Raw genomic sequence first — 19,129 nt, forward strand, 5'->3', positions numbered from 1 at the left:
TCTTCAGGCTTTTTAGTATCTCAGCCTCTAGAATAAAGATAATTATGGAGTATGAACTTATTGTTGACTCACCTCTGCTGTTACCCCTGAGAAGACTAACACTTACTGTTCAATATTATTGATAAATACAATAGTGATGTGTTAGTAAGATATGCAGAAGATATGGGTCAGCTCTGTCCAATGAAGTAATTTGATTTGGAAGGTTTATTTCATCATCACCTACTGACAGATAAAAATTGTTTTGATGTCCATGTTAATGCAGCACTTCACATGTTGCAATGTTATCAATTATTTTGTTGTGAGTGGTGCAAAAACAAAGATACATAAATAACAAAAAATAAATAATAATAATATAAAAAAGAAACATCTTTCTGGACATCGGAAACAGCTGTGGTACAATGTTGGTACACGTTAGTGAAGATGTACTTTTAATTTCATCAAAGATTTCCTGATGTTATTGTGACTTTGTGTGACTTTTTAGGCTACGGCTCTATGGGTATGATGACCAGTGTGCTGAGCTGCTCTGATGGACGCACAATGGAGTCAAAGGCTGCCTAACACTACAGACAACACCAGCAGGGAAAGGAGACCTCAACCAAACCCACTGGTAGGAAGATGCTTTCAGCAACCATCCAAACACAAACCTAATCAGGACTAGGTCAAAACCTTGAATAAGGCTGGACCATAAATTAAATCTTAGAGGGCTTTTAATTTGAAATGGATACAGGAAGTCAAATCTCTCAGTTACTTTCTCACTCAGACAGACATTAACATTTATAGGGCTGTCCCCACTGTTGAGGTCCAGCCAAAAGCCACGGTTTTGATAATCATTTATCATTTAATCTACAGTATGTTAGTCATCTACTAAAGCATGTGTTTGCTCCAACCTGGGCTCCTCCTCCGGGCAAAGCTGGACAACAACGCCGAGCTGCAGCACGTGTGGAGTCGAGGTCGGTCCTCTGTTTATGGAAGATGGTCAATTTACTCCGTTCGCCCCTAAAGGGATGTGGGAAACACGGACCTTCTATATTTGGACTCTCTGCGTCCTGCGCCTGTTTTCCCAGCAGGTGGCACTGTTGCATTAAACCCATCCTTCTGTGCTACGTGTGGCAGAATAATTACATATCTGATGGCAGATGACTCATGTAGCCCTCACTCCACTATCCGTGTAAAATAAACTGCACAAAGAATAGAGGTACAACAAGGCTGCACAGCGCGACTAGTTGGTGGCAGACTTCATCTGTGTCCGCATGATGGATCCTTACAATAACCAAAGAGACACCAGAAAGCAGCTGAACTCCAGGGGAAACTCTGCCTACCAGACACAAAGCGCGTCAGATGTTTCTGGAAAAGACCAAACACCTGAAGATGTCAGTGGAAATCCTCAGGCGGCGGCAGACAGACAGCCGCAGCAGTGAGTAACAACATTTTACAGCTTTAAAATGAAGTCTGACTTTAAAAAAAAAAACAGGCTGTGTTGCTTTTAAAATATTCACATTAAAGTTTGTATGAAAGCTCTAGCCACTCTAACAGGCCCCGAGCTTGCTTTATATTATATTTAATAATATATATGTTTGTTATTGGAGAAATTACCGCCGCTCACTTTCACTTTCGTTTCACGAGATTGGAGAGCGAAACGCTGCATTCGTGATTCCTCGTAAATCCAAGTTGCGTCTTACAGACAGAGTTGCATGACTTGATCTTTCATGCACTTTAATATAAAGTGGAGTCTGTAAGAAAAGAAAGAAAGAAGAAGAACAACACATGGATAATTTACAATACGGACTAAAACATATTAGAAAGCTATCATAAAGATGTAATGATTTGTTATTTTTAGTCTTATCGCACGTGAAGGCAGCATCACAGTGTTATTGATGTAAATGTTACTTTCTTATTCACTGACGTCATGTTGCATTTCGCAGGTGTTTCCTTTTCTTTTGTGTTTTTATTATTACTTTATTATTTAAACTGACGGAAGCTCCATAGTTGAAGCTTATGGCTTCTTGACCCCTCGTGTCATTCTTTTGTTCTTATCTGTTTATGGATTTTATGCTGTTTTACATGTATGAAAAAAAAAAAAAAAAAAGGGGCTAAAATGAAGCAGCATTTTAATATTGCATTGCATTGTTAATAATTAAAGGCACTGCATTTTTGGAAATAGTGAAAACATAAAGCCTGGAATGCAAAGGATCTTATTTTAATGCTTTAGTTATGTCTAATTTTCCCTCTTTTACAACAGTCAAAGATTGTTTAAAGCTGCAGAACTTTATTTAAATTCTAAGTGTCAATATTATAGCTTAAAATTAAGCTGGTTTTTTTTTTCAACCTTGAATCTTCTTAGCGAGTTTAGCATGTCTCAAATGCAGTGTTTAATGTTGGACTATACCAAGAAATGTCTGGTTATACAACGCAAGTAAACCAGAAAAAGAATTACACCAGAAGTAATAATGATATGGTGTACACAACTCATTCCCAACAAGCTCTTTGTGTGTCTGTCTTTGTCTCAGCTGTGATGTATTCACGATGTTCCCGCCAAACGAATCCCGGCGAAACAAGATCAAAATGAGTAACTATTCAACTTATTCTATTTCCATCTTCTTGCATGTTTGAAATTTGTGTTAAATTAATGGAGGGTTGTTGTTTTTTTGTGTGTTTTTTTGGTCCTTAGTGGCTCAAAAAGAAGAAGAGGATTTACAGCAATGGAAAGACACACACAGGCCTCCTCCTGTGCACCTTACAGAGAAGCTGGGTAAACCAACATCCACTACAGCTGTACTCTCCTTCACATTCACCTCCTATCTTCAGCATTATTCTAACTCTACTATCCCCGTTGACTGACATGTGGCAATCTGTTCATTTCTCCAGGTGGTAACACAACACTGGCTGCAGCTCGGGAGAAGCAGCAAACAGACTTACGTTTCTCCAAACTGAAGAAGAAGGTATGTCCTTCAGCAAAATCAGATTCATCCATTCCCTTTATGCAGTTTTGAAGATATTAAATATCCCAGTGAATTATTGTCATATACAGTATGCATGCAGGATATAAAAACGTAGCATGCTTAAGATGCAGGAAAGCAGCAGAACCTTAACTTGGGCTTTTCTTATGAATAACGGCTGAACCACAAATACATGTTAATGTCATATGTTGTTTCAAGATGGAGAAGGAAGCGTTGGACAAGAGGAGGAGGCAAGAAGACGAGGAGAAGCTGCAGCAGGTGAAAGACAAACAGAGGGAGAAGGTGAGACCAAAACAAGAATATCTATTAAGGCATTTTATCAAAAACAGTTATGGTTTCAATTTGCCAAATCAAACAAAAATATCCCTCAAATCACTCAACAAGCCTTTGATTTGAAAGCATTTCTATTAAAATGAAACCTTACACATTATGGGATTCATGGAAATAGTTGCACAGGTACTCAAAATATAGCAAAGCAATATTGCATTATGAGTTAAATAAAAAACAAAAATAACATCAAATCTGTGCCTGCTCAGTGATGGTTCTTATCTTTTGTCAAACAGACGTCAGAAATATGCATCAAAATTAATGCAAACACTCAGAAATGCCTCTTGGTTGAATTGTTGTAACAGTAGCGAGTTTGGCTCAACATGAGGTGGTAAATAAAATTAGAAAAGCAGGGCAGCTTCAGATCTTTGACATCTACTGTACACTCATTATTAGGTTCACCTGGACAACCCAATACTATCCAATGCAACAGTCCTGCCACAACATCCAACTTCATGAAGGTGGTAAGAAGATGCCCCACTGCTTTTCACTGGTTCTTCTCAGTGAGGAACAATATCCTGTTTAGCCAGCAGATGTCAGTAGAGACAAGCATCCTGAGCTGGAGCAGGAGTTTAAAGCAATGAGGTTAATTGGCTTGTGGCTTTCTAGCTGCCAAAGACAGCTCCTCACTGATATGTTCTGCTCCACGTCTGGCTCTTGGTCAAATAGTGTTTAATGGACTGCTATAGTTATGGCGAAGGGTGATTAATGCTGAAGACCAAACTGGTATTCCGCAGACCTTTTCCTGTTGCGCCCTGACCTCAACGAGGCCCGAGGAATGTACTGTGATCTAGCGAATAAACACATGCATGTGAAGCAGCCTCTTCTTAGACTATAGCCGTGATCGTCCAAGACTGTCAGAAACCTGCACTTGGGTCATGAATCCTTCCTGACACACTTTGGTTTAAGTTTCGCATGCAGGGGCAGTTGAGGACCAAGCAGAGAATTATCAAGTGTTCACACCACAAAAACTCAACAGTTCATCTTGGCTTCGGGACTCACCCGCCTTCTTTTATCACAGAAATGTCCAGTTTTACTGTAAATACTCACTGCAACACGGCCAGACTACAATCTGTGGTGACAGAATGTAATGTCAAAAAGTAATTACAGATTCAGAGACGAATACGCTTGTTTTCTAACCAGAAAATAAGATGTAAATGTAATGCCTTACAAAATCAGACACTGTTATAATAATATAGTTAAGGAAGATGTTGCGGTTCCATAGTTAGCCATGTTTGATTTCAGGTCTCATGCTCAATGGAGAAGTATTACTTACATAATGTAAAATCAAAACTGAACATGAAAACATGAACTTGCAAGCCGTTCTCAATGTCAGACAAGCAAAAGTAGCGTGCAGTATGAAAATGTCAGGATACCTTAAATGTTCTACAACAGTAGCTGCAGCCTGGATATCAGGCTGTACTGTAGACAGTATATGTATGTTGGATGCATACCTGGTGATTCAGGTCTTCCAAAGTGCAACATGAATACTTCCGCTGGTGACTGAGAAAAATGTCAGTCTTGCATGTTGGAATAAAACAGGTATGTGCTGCATGATGTATGCTGTGACTGCTGACTGTGATGCATTGCAGGCTGAGCGCCAGGCGGAGAGGAGCCGTCAGGAGCAGCAGAGGAGGAGCAAGCAGCTCGGTCAGGATCACCACAGGTCAGCCCGGGATCAAGTTCACTCGGCTCTCATCACTGTAACCCTGCGTGTTGTGTTGTTTAGCGTGCTGTCAATAGATCCTAGTCACAGGTGCATCAGATGACACGATCGCCCGACCTTTACACCAAGTGTCGGATCATCTGATCACCTTTAAGTACAGTTTTAGCACTCAGCAGAAAGAAGAAAAACAGAGCATATCAGCTGTAAATATCAGAAGAAGCACTTTGATAGATGAGTTTCACCTCTGAGTGACCTCGTTCAACTATTAAGTAGCTGTAATGTTTTCCGTGGATGCAGGACACATTTCTTCGGAAATAAAAGCCGGTGCTTTCAGCTTAGAAGAACTTCTTCATAGCAGACATTTTGACTTGTCACAGTCGGGAAATTACAGGTGTAATTAATGATGGCCCAGTTCCATTACATGTCCCCAGTGAGCCGTGACAATAGACAAGCATGCACAAAGACAGGACCTTCCCTGTCATTAATACACCTGTGCGTTCCCTACTGTGACAAGTCAAAACGTCTGCTGTGAAAAAGGTCTGCACGTAGGCTTTCTTTAAAAAAAAATATATACATTACAAAACACAGGCTGAGAAACCCGGCCATACTCCACATGATGAAATCAGTGGAGGGCCCCTTTAAAGAAATCAGGATTTTATATGGGATGTTGATACAATAACGATGTCAGATCTACTGTATGAACAAGGTTTTCATTCCATATTGTCCCACAGTGTGTCAGACCACTTTAAATCAATTACCCTGACAGCTGTGATGTTATTGGAATGTGATCCATGGCTTGCTTGGAGGGAAACTGCTTGTCAAGTAGCATCTCTGGCTTCTTTACAAGAGAAACAAAAACAAGAGACAGCAGACCCAAGTGCAAACCTGAAGAAACAGTGAAGATATTTAGAAAATGGGGCTGGTTGGGACAGCGTAGCAGATCATATGCTCTGAACAGAAAGAGCCGTGTCAGACAGGGACAAACAAACTTGGTCAACCTTGTGGGACTGTCAGCATCCCAGGCTTGTGCAGTGCCTGTTGTGAGTCATGCCTTATTATTTGTGTGTGTGTGTGTGTGTGTGTGTGTGTGTGTGTGTGTGTGTGTGTGTGTGTGTGTGTGTGTGTGTACGTGCTTTTCTTTTTGAAACATGCAAAGCAGAGGATGTAATGTGTGTATTTCCTGCAGGAGAAATGAGAGTTTCCTACAGACGATTGAGAGGAGATTTCCAGGTCCATCCAGCAGTGCCTCACACACTTCATCCACGGTGAGCCGGCGACCACATAATGTGTGTTTTGGGTGTCTAAATTGCTCTTTGTGCATCAATGTGTGTACATGTGGACACACACACGCTCGCGCTTTGCGTCTCAGGGTTCATCGCTGAGTTTCATGTCTGTGGCTGCGAGTCGGAGACTGAAGCTCTGCGGTAATTCACACCAATCCTGTAGATCTGCCTTTGTAAGATGTTTTCTAAGTAAATACTTTTGGGTGCGGAGTTTTTCATCATCTGAGGCCGCATGAGTATTAAGCTGTATCCCCACTAGGCCGGGTGGGCGAGAGGAGCCCGATCCCCCTGCAATTATCTCCTGGTCAGAGTTGGGGCACACAGCAGTACAGCAAAACAACAGTCGAGTAAAAGGAAGAGAAAATACACAGAGAAATATGCCACTACTTTTCCTCCCTACTGCTTCTCAGTGTTGTCTGTCCGTCTGCTCCTTGCACTCGCTTTTTTTTGTCTGCCTCCTTTTCTTTTTTCTCAGCCTCTCTTCCTCTCTAAATGTTGGTTTTCCTGGGAGGGAAGGAGTGGAAGGCCAGCAGAGTTCAAGGGACTTCCCAGGGTTCACACCGAGCAGAGACAGAGACGCAACATGACATGACTGTGAGGTTTGTGCAGAGTGGAAGAACCTGTGCTGATAAAAGTACCTGGAGAAAACCCCCTGCTCCTCACCAACCAATCACAAGCCTAGTCAGTCAAATAATGTAATATGGAGATCAATTTCTGCCACTTAAATAGGAAAACATTTCCTAACAAAAAATTATAATAAATAAACTTGTCAGATCCACATTTTGACTTTCCAAATCAATATTGTAAAAAGTCAAAAACAAAATAAAATGTTTAAAGTTTGAATTATTAAGAAAACATAATGACTCAATGTAAAAAAAATATGAGATGAAATACCAAAAAGTTAACTAAATATGAAAAAATTATGATAACAGTTGAGATGAAAGACTAAAATAAAATGAAATGTCAGAGAAAATCACAGGCAGGGCAATGTGGAAGCCAGGGAAGAAAAAAAACAGAACATTTGCCATAAAAGTCAAGTTGTAATAATGTTAATTCAAAATTTTGATTTACTATTTCAATGTTATGAGATAAAAAGTGAAAATGATCAGATAAAAGTAAAACAAATTCCAGCAACGTTGATTTAATATATAAACATTATGTTGAACTATAAGAAAAAAGTCAAAATTTGCACTTAACAAGAGATAAAAAGTCAAAAGTATAAGTTAAAAGTCCACATATGACTTTGCGGTTCAAAATATTGTGATAAAAAAGTTCCAAATAATAAAAAAAGCAGAAAAAATACAAAGACAAAATGTAAAAACGTGCTCATAAGATCATAACATCATAAGATAAACTGAAATGACATGATTACAAGTCAGAATCAGGATTTATCAGGTCAATTTAATGAGATAAAGAGTGAGACTGCTATTTGAAAAAGATCTCAGAATTCTGAATCAGTAAAAAAAAAACCTTTATTTAAATATTTTCTTCTCGTCTTTACTTCTTTTTTCTTTCTGACTCAAATGGGCATCCGTGCAGCAACCACTTGTTCTCGCTGTAAATAACTTTCCTCTTAATCAACCATCTTTTTTCGGGTAATTGCTGATGTAAATTTCAGACGAGTGAATAAGTCACAGTTATTCTTAGCTCAGAAAACATACAGTTATTGGAGAGTGTTGACAGCTTCTGTTGGAAAGTCAGACACGGTGCTCAGAGTGTAGGCGCTCTCCACCCAGCCCATCAGTGATGTTACAGCAGACAAAGAGAGAGCGAGCAGGAAACAGCCTGAGGACACACTGTGAGAGTGTCTGGTGACTGACAACTGTTGAAACTGCACATGCAGCTCCCTCGGTGGACAGAGGACGTGTTTTCTTTCAGGGCTTTTCTCATTGTCGTGCTTCGCTTTTCTGTTTCTCTCTCTTTTTTTCACTTCTCCAGTAGGCCTGATGCAAATCTTTCATCGGGCAAGTTAGCGGGGAAGGAGAGACAGAAAGGGAACAGAGACCTGGGGTCAAACTATGGTGTAGAAAGAAAGCAGTTACAGTAATAAAGAAGTATCTGTGTTATGGTGGGAGACACACACACACACACACACACACACACACACACACACACACACACAGACACACACAGACAGGCTAATAAAGTTTAATACAGTTTACAGTGATTCTGGGGTTACAGTGAGAAACAAAGGCTCAGTTATTCCTGGATTTCCACCTTATCACCTCACTTCATCTGGTCTTGCTTTGTCTCCCTTTAGTTAATCTTGTCACCACTTACGTTCTCGTCTCTCCTGTCTCCCCTTGTTTTTTCTTGTCTGGTCTTCTGTCCTTTTCTTGCCTGCATTCTTTTACTCTCCTCTCCTCTCCTCTCCTCTCCTCTCCTCTCCTCTCCTCTCCTCTCCTCTCCTCTCCTCTCCGTTTCCGGTTGCGTGTGAGTGGTGGACGTGCGAGTGGTGGATGTGCGAGTGGTGGACGTGCGCGTGGTGGACGTGCGAGTGGTGGACGTGCGAGTGGTGGACGTGAGCGTGGTGGACGTGTGAGTGGTGGACGTGTGCGTGGTGGACGTGCGAGTGGTGGACGTGCGAGTGGTGGACGTGAGCGTGGTGGACGTGCGCGTGGTGGACGTGCGCGTGGTGGACGTGTCCGTGGTGGACGTGCGAGTGGTGGACGTGCGAGTGGTGGACGTGAGTGTGGTGGACGTGCGAGTGGTGGACGTGCGAGTGGTGGACATGCGCGTGGTGGACGTGCGAGTGGTGGACGTGAGTGTGGTGGACGTGCGAGTGGTGGACGTGCGAGTGGTGGACGTGCGAGTGGTGGACGTGTGCGTGGTGGACGTGTCCGTGGTGGACGTGTGAGTGGTGGACGTGTGCGTGGTGGACGTGAGCGTGGTGGTCGTGTGAGTGGTGGACATGTGCGTGGGGACGTGTGATTAGTGTGATATTTTTTGGCGTTGGTTGGGAGGATGGCGTTGGTTGGGAGGATGGCGTCCTCTGAGACGTCAATCCAGCAGGGAATCCGGTTACTTCCACCGGATAGCAGCGTTTCAGTAGAGGAGGTCCTGCTGGCTGTCGGAGAACAGGTGGGACATGACAAACTTTCCTTTGCATCTAGGGTGAATAAATCTGTGGTTGTGTTCGTGACGAGCGAGGCTCATGTCCACAACCTGATAGAGAATGGCGTATTTATCAGAGACAGTTTTGTGCAGGTATCTCCGCTCATGAAGTTGCAAATCAAAAAAGGTTGGACATAATCCTTTTGCAAGAAACTCACACCACTCCATCGGATGAAGTAGACGGGGGTTTATGGTGGGAGGGCTCATACACCCTGAGCCACCGCACCAATCTTAGTGCTGGAGTAGCCGTGCTGTTTAGAACAGGAGCTGATGCAGCAGTTCTGTCTCACTGAGGTGGTGAAGGGTCGGCTGCTGATGAACATATATGCACCACATCACGGGCCAGAAAGAGCACGTTTCTTTACTGCGCTGCAAAACAAACTGCAGAACTGCCATCAGGACGAACTGACCATTGGAGGGGATTTCAACTGCACTCTAGACTTCACCATGGACAGAACAAATGAGGAACCACACCCACAGTCATCTCAGAGTCTCCACAACATCATCACACACTTAGATCTGTTGGATACATGGAGAGTAAAACACCCACAAACCAGGCAGTACACATGAGTTAGGGTCAGCAATAACGGGATAAGTGCAGCCAGGCTGGACAGAATTTACATCTTTCACAATCTCAGTTCCAGACTAAAAAACAGCATAATAAGTCCAGTAGGGTTCACCGATCACCACCTCGTCAGCATAGGCTTGATAACCTCACCGGGTGAAAGGGTCAACTCATACTGGCACTTCAATAATAAACTTCTGCAGGACAGCACTTTTTGTCAGAGCTTTGGGGTTCTTTGGCGGCACTGGAAAACGGAGAAAGGTCACTTCAGTTCTCTAAAGCAGTGGTGGGAGGTCGGAAAGGCACAGATCCGTGTGTTCTGCCAGCAGTACACCTCAAACTCCACCGCCAAAATCAATACTGCTGTCAAAGACCTTGAAGGAAAAATAAAAAGTATTGAGGAGGGCTTCCAGAGAGACCCGGATCCCAGTGTGGGCCAACTACTGCAGGAGAGGAGGTTGGAGTTGAGATCCTTCCTGCAGGAGAGACTGAAGGGAGCTCTGGTCAGGTCTCGCTTTCTCCAGTTGAAGGACATGGATGCTCCGAGCTCAGTTTTCTTCAACCTGGAGAGATCGGTGGTGCAGAGGAAGCGGATGACTTGTCTGAAGCTCCCAGGAGGAGGATAACCACCGACCAGAGGGAGATGAGGAGCCATGCCGTGGAGTTCTACGCTGCTCTCTTTGGGGAAGAGCAATGTTGTGCAGAGAGCCGTAAGGAGCTCCCGGAGGGTCTTCCCCAGCTCAGTCCTGCAGAGAGGGCTGCAGGACTGGAGGAGCTGACGCTGGAGGAGCTGACGGCTGCAGTGAACCAGATGGCTTCAGGAAGGAATCGACGGCCTCTCTATGGATTTTTTTAAGCAGTTCTGGAACATCATCGGTTCTGACTTACATTGTGTGTTCTTGGAATGTTTTAAAACAGGAACACTTCCTGTGTCATGTCAGCGGGCAGTACTCTCCCTGCTGCCCAAGAAGGGCGACCTGGCCCTTCTTAAAAACTGAAGACCAGTGGCCTTGCTTTGCACTGACTATAAGGTGCTTTCCAGAGTCTCCACCAGACTAAGAGACTACTTGGAAGTAATTGTGAATAGCAACCAAACCTACTGTATCCCAGATAGAACAATTATGGACAACATTTTTCTCATCCGTGATGTGCTTGATGTATGTAAATTCCACGATGTAGATGTTGGTATTGTCTCACTGCAGCAGGAGAAGGCTTTCGACAGGGTGGATCACTCGTGTCTGTTTTCTGCACTCAGGGCTTTTGGGCTGGGTGATGGTTTTTTGACCTGGGTGGATCTGTTGTACAGTGGTGCTGAATGTCTGGTTAAAATGGGAGCAGGGCTGAGTGGACCGATCCCTGTACAGCGAGGGATCAGACGGGGTTGTCCTGTCTCAGGGCAACTATACAGCCTTGCTTTTGAGTCTCTGTTGTGCAGGCTGAGAAGTCGGCTCAGTGGTCCGTCACTGCCTGGGTCCTCCAGTCTTTGTCGTCCCCTCGCTGTGTATGCTGATGATGTAAACATCTTCATTGGGGGCCGGGGAGATGTTCTTTGTCTGCAGGATACCTTGTCTCTGTATGAGAGGGCTTCATCTGCATGGGTGAACTGGGAAAAATCTGAAGCCTTATTGGTGGGACAGTGGAGACATCAGACGGTGCCTCGCCTGCCTGGAGGTCTTCAGTGGGGAAAAGGAGGTTTAAAGGTGTTGGTGTGTTTTTAGGCTCTGAGGACTTTCAGAAAAAGAACTGGGAGGGAGTTCAGGAGAAGGTGTGTGCTCGGTTGTCTCAATGGAAATGGTTGTTGCCCCAGTTGTTGTATAGGGGAAGAGTTCTGGTTGCTAATAACTTGGTTGCCTCGACTCTGTGGCACAGACTTATCGCTCTGACGCCACCAGGAGGTCATAGCAGAGATACAGAGGTCTGTCGTGGACTTCTTCTGGTCTGGCCGGCACTGGGTTCGTGCAGCAGCTCTCTATCTGCCTGTGGCGGAGGGGGGGCGGGGTCTCATTGATATTCAGTACAGGATCGCCTCTTTCAGCCCAGAAGCTGCTCTATGGCCGTGGCCCCGGCTGGATGGACACTGCTGGACTGCTGCTGAGGAGAGCTGGGCGTCGGGCTACGACAAGCAGCTCTTTCTCCTCCAACCTGAGGAAGTGGACTTCACCGGGCTGAACCGTTCTACGGCTCTGTTCTGCAGCGTGGCGGGTTTTTAAAACCTCGCGTGTAGCTGATGAGACTCCGGGCATCTGACTGCTGGAGGAACCTTTGTTTTTTAGCAGCTTCATAAGGACTCAAACGCTGCAGTCTGCCAGCCTGCGAACGAGTTTCAGAGAAGCCGGCTGCACTAAACTGGGACATTTGGTGAAGATGTCATCATCAGCATCATCTGTGGTCACCTTCAGACAGAACGCCAAGTGAGTGAGTACACCCCCCCCCCCCCCCCATTCTGCTCATTGCCCCAGCTGTGGGGGAGGGGCAGGGGGAGGAAACAAGCTGCTGACATTCACAGCCCCTCACCTGGACAATTTTCAGGAAGCAGGTAAAAAAGGTGCAAAAAGGAAGGCTGTCCGCACACTGGTAAACTTTCTATCCGGTTCTGCCAAGCTGGCCATCTGGTTGACGCAGAAGAATCGGGCTCGGGGTGCCGGTAGTGAGGATCCGGTTAGGGTTCTGGTGGGACTGTTGAAGGCCCGACTCAAGGCGGAGCACGCCTACTATCAGATGGTGGACAATATACAGGCCTTCAAGGACAGATGGACTATTGGGAGCATTTTATGCTCAGTGGTTGCTGGTGGAGAGCTGGTGGTGAACTTCGGAACATAGTGATCATTAACTGATTGTTTCTTTTTGTTCTTTGGTGGTTTATTTTGGGTATTTTAGTTTGGTTGATTTCCTTGAAGGTTTTTATTTTCCCATTTTTGCTTTCAAGTGATGTTTTTAGAGTGTTTTCTGTTTTCCCTGCAAAAGTGAAATAAAGGGACTTTAAAAACTCTCCTCTCCTCTCCTCTCACCTTCTCTCCTCTCCCTTCCTCCCCTCCTCTCCCTTCCTCTCCTCCCCTCCCTTCCTCCCCTCCCCTCCCAGGCTGCAGCTCTGTCAGATAGACGTCACAGATTAGCAGATGAAAGCTTGCGGCTGCGAAGCAGCAAAGTCAAACTTCTTGATGTGGTTCTGACCGGGACCCTGGGATCTGTTGTTCTTTCAACCTTGGCTCCATAAGACAGACTGATCTCCTCTTCATATCCTCTGTTTGTAGGCGTGTGTGATGTGTGTGATGTGTGTGATGTGTGTGATGTGTGTGTGTGTGTGTGTGTGTGTGAGTGGGAGATTTGATGCTCAGCTTTGATGGGAGCAGAGTGCTCACACAGGTGGGCTGCGTTCTCCTTTCTGACCCATTTGCTCTCCTGGGAAGGAAAACAGAGTGGGAATGAGGTGTGTGTGTATAGTTAGAAAATATTTATTTTTATACTACATTACTGTTGTGAATTGCATTACAACATGACAAACAGAACATGAAGACATTTATTAAAAAAGTGCTTAATGATATGACTAGAGTCAAAAAAATATTTTCTGTAAGATCACTAAGTCAGAAACTAATGTAAACAGAAACAAATCTAAAAAAAAGACCAGGTCTTGTACTCTTATTACCACCTCAGCATAGTTCCTCTGAAATGAATGAAATGTAGCATAGAACAGTCACATTAGTTTACTTATGCAGTTAAACTCAGCTTGGCTTGGAAATAAGGAAACCATTGTCAGTGCTAGTCATGTTGATAAGTGTCGGTGGGTTAAGAAGCTCAGGCGTTTCATGTCATATCTGCTAAACTTTACATTTAAACCTGCACCTCTACAAGCTTTTTTATCAGCTTAATAACTGTATATATTTACTGCGGCCCCTGATAGTGACCTTTAATGTAATGCTGATAAAGCGGTGTTTTTCAGCTCTTTCTTGTTTCCCAGGTTAATATTACATTGTAAACTATAATTTCCTTTTACTCCAACTGACCAAACATTGGTTTGACTAATCTTTTTTTTTTTTTGTCAGAGTGAGGCTGCGGCGAGCAAACAGAGAGAAAAGGTGCCGAAAAGTGAGCGAGAAGTGGCGCAAGACCATAAGAGGTATGAACAACATTTCTATATTTTTTCACCTTTAATATTAAAAACACAATTTCCAAAAGTACAAAAAAAACGAAAACTGAGGCATCGGATGGAAGACTGAGTGGATATGAAGAAATGTTGGAGCTAAATACAAGCTACAAAAAAAAGAAAAATGGACTCAGTAAGATGAATCGTTTGTTTTGTTCATCCCTCTGGAATAAAACCAGTATAGGCTGGCCGGGTCGGTGAATGTTAAGTGTCTGTGAGCAGTTTACTGACCTCACTATATTTTAGTGGGTACAGGAGTTTAAAAAGCTGTCAAACACTTCCCGCTCCCTGCCAGTTGGATCCTGCAGGCATGTTAAGACAGAAAGTACAACATGTGTAAGTTAATGTGAACCATTTCTTTTATATTTTATTATTTTGACAGGGTCAACTCTCACTTTCTGGACAAACTTGAGGGTCGATGCACAGGGAATGAGAAAGAGAAAGAAAAAGAACGCGTTCAGGAGGCAGAGCGTCCCTGTTTGACCACTGAGGCCTTTAGACAACAGACGACAGCTGGACAACAAGAACCCCTCGTTCACCTGGAACCAGATCCAGAGCAGAGCTGGACAGAAGAAGCTGGTGAGCTGATATATGCGTGAATAACCCTCAGTCTACCATTTCTCACGCCTTTTTTTAGTCTCAATGCTGGTTAACCAAATCTAAATCAGACGTGTGATGAGAGTTTCCCACCTCATCACTCTACAGCAGACTGATTGCCTGTTTAGTCTGTTAAATCAAAGGCGTAACGTACTTCAGAAATGTAGGCAGGAAGTTATGCGTGGTACATAGTGATACTGTAGCTCCTGGCATTCAAATCCTGCTGATACTTGTAGTTTGTGGGAAATGGGAAATGTTGTGTGTCTATAAGTGTGAGTAAGGATGTTTTTATTTTTCCTCCTTTACTGATTTTTTCCTCCTAATAAGCAATATAAAAAAGAACATTAACGTGTGAGTTTGCAGACAGAACACAGCAGAGCTCAATGCCAACGCACATAAACAGTATGTTTTTACGCTACTGTCAGTCGGAGACAGAAATTCTCCGGGAGCGCTGAAACCGGGCAAGACTGGCAGGGTGTTGGCCCGCAGGCAAACAGACATGCCACGAGGAGGAGCGGCTCCGTCCTTTCATAATCTGACTGGATTGACACCTGACTGGATGCAACCTGCTGTTTACAACAAAAGACAGAAATGTTCATCAGCTGCTGTGCTGAAGCATTTCCTGTTGCTGCACGTGTGCATACTTCATGTATTGAAACAAATTATTTTTCTTTAACATTGTCAGTTTTTTACATTTGTTCACAATTGCTAAGACATATTTCTTGAAACCTTCCATCCTTTTCTCAAAACTGTAAGCACGAAGAAACCCAATTCTCAAAGTACATTCACAAAACCTCTGACTCCTCTTGCAAAACCGAATTTTTGCTTCAAAACAGTTTTATCTGCGCTCAAAACCAAACTATGTTGTCAGATCATGCTCCAAGCTTGTCAAAAAAATTTTAAAAATCTACAGAGCAGTCATTACACACTGCATAAAAAAAATTGTAAACACAATGTTCAGGGCGTGCAGCTAAGTTATGGAAAAGGACAAAGACAAAATGTAAATGAAAAGATGTTTCATTGGAGGACATGGGCAATGATTCCTTTAAAATGTTCAATATGTAACTGCTGTTTCTCACGTAGTCTAATAGTGTTGTTCCATGAGGGCCTCTTGTTGCTGGGAGAACACAAGTGTCCTTACAACGCCACATGGCAATCTTTCAATTCTACAATAAGTGAACACGCAGTTACAAACATATACAGGCAGTACCATACAAACAGTGATGGACTTTCCCCAGTCTCCTTTATATTGGCAGTGATGTATTGAAACATCTATATATACAGTATACACTGTAAACTTTCAATACTGTAACAGAAGAAATGTTTACATGTTCTGTTCTCTGAATCTTTGATTATGGTGGACAGAGAATCTGCTGATGTTGGTTTTACTCTTTGTCCTGCTTCTCTCATCGTCATTCCATGAACAAGAACATGGTTTGTTACAGCAGCTCAGATTTAATCAAAATGTGCTTTTTCGGTCTTGCTCTTCCTCGCCTCCCTCGTCTTCCTCCACGTGCCCCACCTCTTACACTCACTCTTCCTATGTCTCTGCGACAGCTTCTGTCAATTGTGGATATGAACCCTCAACCGTCCACAACCCGTGAGCTCTGAACTGGCTTATATACAATAATGGCAGAACATGTACAATAGTGTACGTCAAGGCAGTTAAAGACTCCTCTTTCAATAAGTGACTCATGGATTTTTCTTTCCTGTGTGTTTTCCAGACCCAGAGCCGGACTACGACTGGGCCTTGATGAAACTGATGAGCAGATTTCCAGACTGCAGCAAAGGCTTCCTGGAGGACATCCTTGACCAGTGCAATGGAGACTACGAGGAGGCGAACACTCTTCTCTTCTGCACATCCACTTAATTTTTTTTTTTATTTTTATCTTTATTGTGGGTACTGTCTCTCCTTAATATTAATTTTGGCACATTAGAAGATGGGCAAAATGACAAAATAGAGTGATCTACCTTGGCGGTGGAGCTATATTGACTGCAATATCCAATAATACCTACAGAGCAGTACAGTATGTGCTTCTTGGCTGTTTTTGATTATGCTATTAATCATTGAGTGTTTGGTGTCTTGTATCTGTCTGCAAGCACTAGTGAGTCATGTCGGGTTTTAAATTGATGTTCGTTTTCACCAGTTTGGTTAAAGGTCATCCCCATGACTCATAATCGTCAGATCATATTTGGGGCTCTTAATTAAATCAGTGTGTGCTGTTGGAAAGACGCTCTTGTTTGTGTTATAATCAAAGTCACGTGTGATGTATCTATAGCAGGACAACAAAAGATGCAAATGCAGTCAGGACGGTCGGTCTGTAGAAAAGTTTCAGTTTAAAATCACAACAGCTCCAGAGTGCTCCAACAAAACACCTTTTTGTTCACTGTGTTGATCACTGTTTGAGTCTGTGAGTCATAGCCGTGTCAGTCCTGTCCCTCTCTGTCTTATACTAATCAGGCTGTGGGGGTGTTCTGGTGGGCAGCGAGCACAGTGCTGCTGTTGGGGCTGTAAATGTCAGTTTTTTAACATCGCTGAGCTGGACACCAGAGATGGTTATCACCTGATCGAGGCAGCAGAGAACAGAGGGTGGTGCTCTCAGCATTAAGGGCTGAAAATCCCCTTCTACTTTGGCATTAAGTCACGATGAGTGTTTTACTGCTGAAGTCATCCCGCAAATGTGTCCCCTCTGAAAATCAACTGGAAACCCAGTGTCACTGACAGCCGTGCGCTCCTGAAGTCCAGATAAGTAACAAAAGTAGAAAAATGGGGGTCTTGCTTTATTTGAATTTCCTGGAAATATCTGAGTACAAACTCCCCTATTTTAAACCAAGTAAATATGAATTAGTTATAAATGTATTATCGGCAATTTCTTCCTATTGAATTGTTTGTTTTATCTGTTGACTTGTATTGTACATTTTTGTTTAGCTTTCCTGCTGTAATCTGATTTAAAGACTCTCTTGGCTAACACAGAGAATGTTTCATACTCTTTATACAGAGTAATAAATTACAAAGTTCTTAATATGAAACTTATTGGGAAAATTATAAGAAAACACAAACCAGTAAAATAAAGAATTATTATTTACTTCCTCATGGAACTGATAGAGAAACTAATAATGTAGCATCGGGGCTAAAGGAATAAACTGACATTTTGGACAACACAGTGTTCACTTCTCTCACTGATTGTTATATAAACATGGATACCACTATATGTGTCTCTATATGTTAAGCATGTAGCAGTAAAATGATGATTTGCTTAGCACAAATAAGCACAAAATGATACGATACAAGTTTACTGTCAGTTAACACTGAAATTCAGGTCAGGCCATGAGAGACCTTAGCTATCACAACTTCAGTAGTATGTTTTGCAAAATCTGGGTACCTTTTAAGTGTAACACCGTCAATTAAACAGGAAGAACTTGAAATGAACTGGTTACACGTACATGTGTGGGTGAGGTGGGGAAATATTGCTCTGTCACCTAATCAATAAAGTTGAGTGCGTGTCTGTGAGCTGATGAGACACTGGTGTGGGGAGCTATCGGATGATGTCTCTTCGGGCTGTGTGGATCTCTGACAGCACAGTTCAATCAGCTCAAATGGAAACAGCTCTGAGATCCGGAAAAACAAACCTGCAGTCCGCTCCAAGAAATAGGTTTACAGAGTTATCTGGATAAAAACATAAAATCCCCTCAGATTTGTTACATGGATGGATGTAGAATGACTCGTTTTATTTAGGAAAGGATTCCAAATAACATAATTGTAAAACCGTAAACTTGGCCGTGTGTGTGTTTTGTGTGAGTTGCAGGATTGTGAAAGCTATGATGTCATATACGGTATTTCTGAGGGGAACATTGAGTATCGGGCATTCTTTGTGCTTGCTGTGATGAATTAATGTCTGTTAAAGACTGTCCTGAAAAAAATCACAGCATTAGTCATCTGTTCAGACAGCTGAAAACAAGTATGTCTACAGCCAGAGCCAAAGCGGAAGGTGGTGTGACTTTTTTTATTAGGGACGGGGCTGGATGAATGGATGAACACACAAAGCACCGTCAGGTTGCATCATATCACACGAAGCATCACATCAGACCAGAAAGGTATCCAGGGAGAACAGTCGACTTGCCCAGTTTCAACCTTTGGCCAATTCTCCCTCCATAATATCATCCTCGCCCTGCACCACATGGCCATGAATAAATAACATGCGAAGAAAAGTTCAACTTCTGGCAGACACAGACCAAAATATTTTGTCTCAGAAGTTGGAGGCCAAAACATGAGTGAACATTTCACAACTTGGATGCAGTGGTGGCTGTAAACTGACAGGTGGAACCAACACTGATGGGAGTGATGACAATGAACCAAAAATAGTGAAGTTGTGGGTCACAATGTGTAGAGCTGAGGAGACTGCACAGTTGGCTGATACTTCTCTGGTTCATTGCTACCAACAAACGTCTCTGCAGAGTCAGTTACACTAATATAAAAAA

General features: G+C 43.1%; 1 protein-coding gene across 1 annotated transcript; it reads left to right on the forward strand.

Annotated features, from left to right (window-relative positions):
• Positions 1 to 1,113: 1,113 nt before the first annotated feature.
• Positions 1,114 to 17,810, forward strand: epsti1 (epithelial stromal interaction 1). Its single transcript, XM_069155079.1, has 10 exons — positions 1,114 to 1,414; positions 2,508 to 2,566; positions 2,669 to 2,749; positions 2,866 to 2,939; positions 3,156 to 3,239; positions 4,877 to 4,950; positions 6,137 to 6,215; positions 13,953 to 14,026; positions 14,436 to 14,632; positions 16,375 to 17,810. Exons 1-10 carry the CDS (start codon positions 1,251 to 1,253, stop codon positions 16,518 to 16,520), a joined length of 1,032 nt encoding a protein of 343 aa, XP_069011180.1. The 5' UTR covers positions 1,114 to 1,250; the 3' UTR covers positions 16,521 to 17,810.
• Positions 17,811 to 19,129: the final 1,319 nt, after the last annotated feature.

The sequence above is a fragment of the Embiotoca jacksoni genome, unplaced genomic scaffold (assembly GCF_022577435.1).
Source record: "Embiotoca jacksoni isolate LCO1_2020_lvr unplaced genomic scaffold, fEmbJac1.0.p SCAF_2, whole genome shotgun sequence".
In the NCBI taxonomy this organism is placed as follows: domain Eukaryota; kingdom Metazoa; phylum Chordata; class Actinopteri; family Embiotocidae; genus Embiotoca; species Embiotoca jacksoni.

Bases quoted from the DNA above. Each gene is read 5' to 3' on its own strand.
- epsti1 (XM_069155079.1), top strand. From the start codon at position 1,251: ATGATGGATCCTTACAATAACCAAAGAGACACCAGAAAGCAGCTGAAC. The intron at 2,940-3,155 runs GTATGTCCTTCA...TGTTGTTTCAAG, and splicing joins TCTCCAAACTGAAGAAGAAG to ATGGAGAAGGAAGCGTTGGA. The intron at 14,027-14,435 runs GTATGAACAACA...TTATTTTGACAG, and splicing joins GTGGCGCAAGACCATAAGAG to GGTCAACTCTCACTTTCTGG.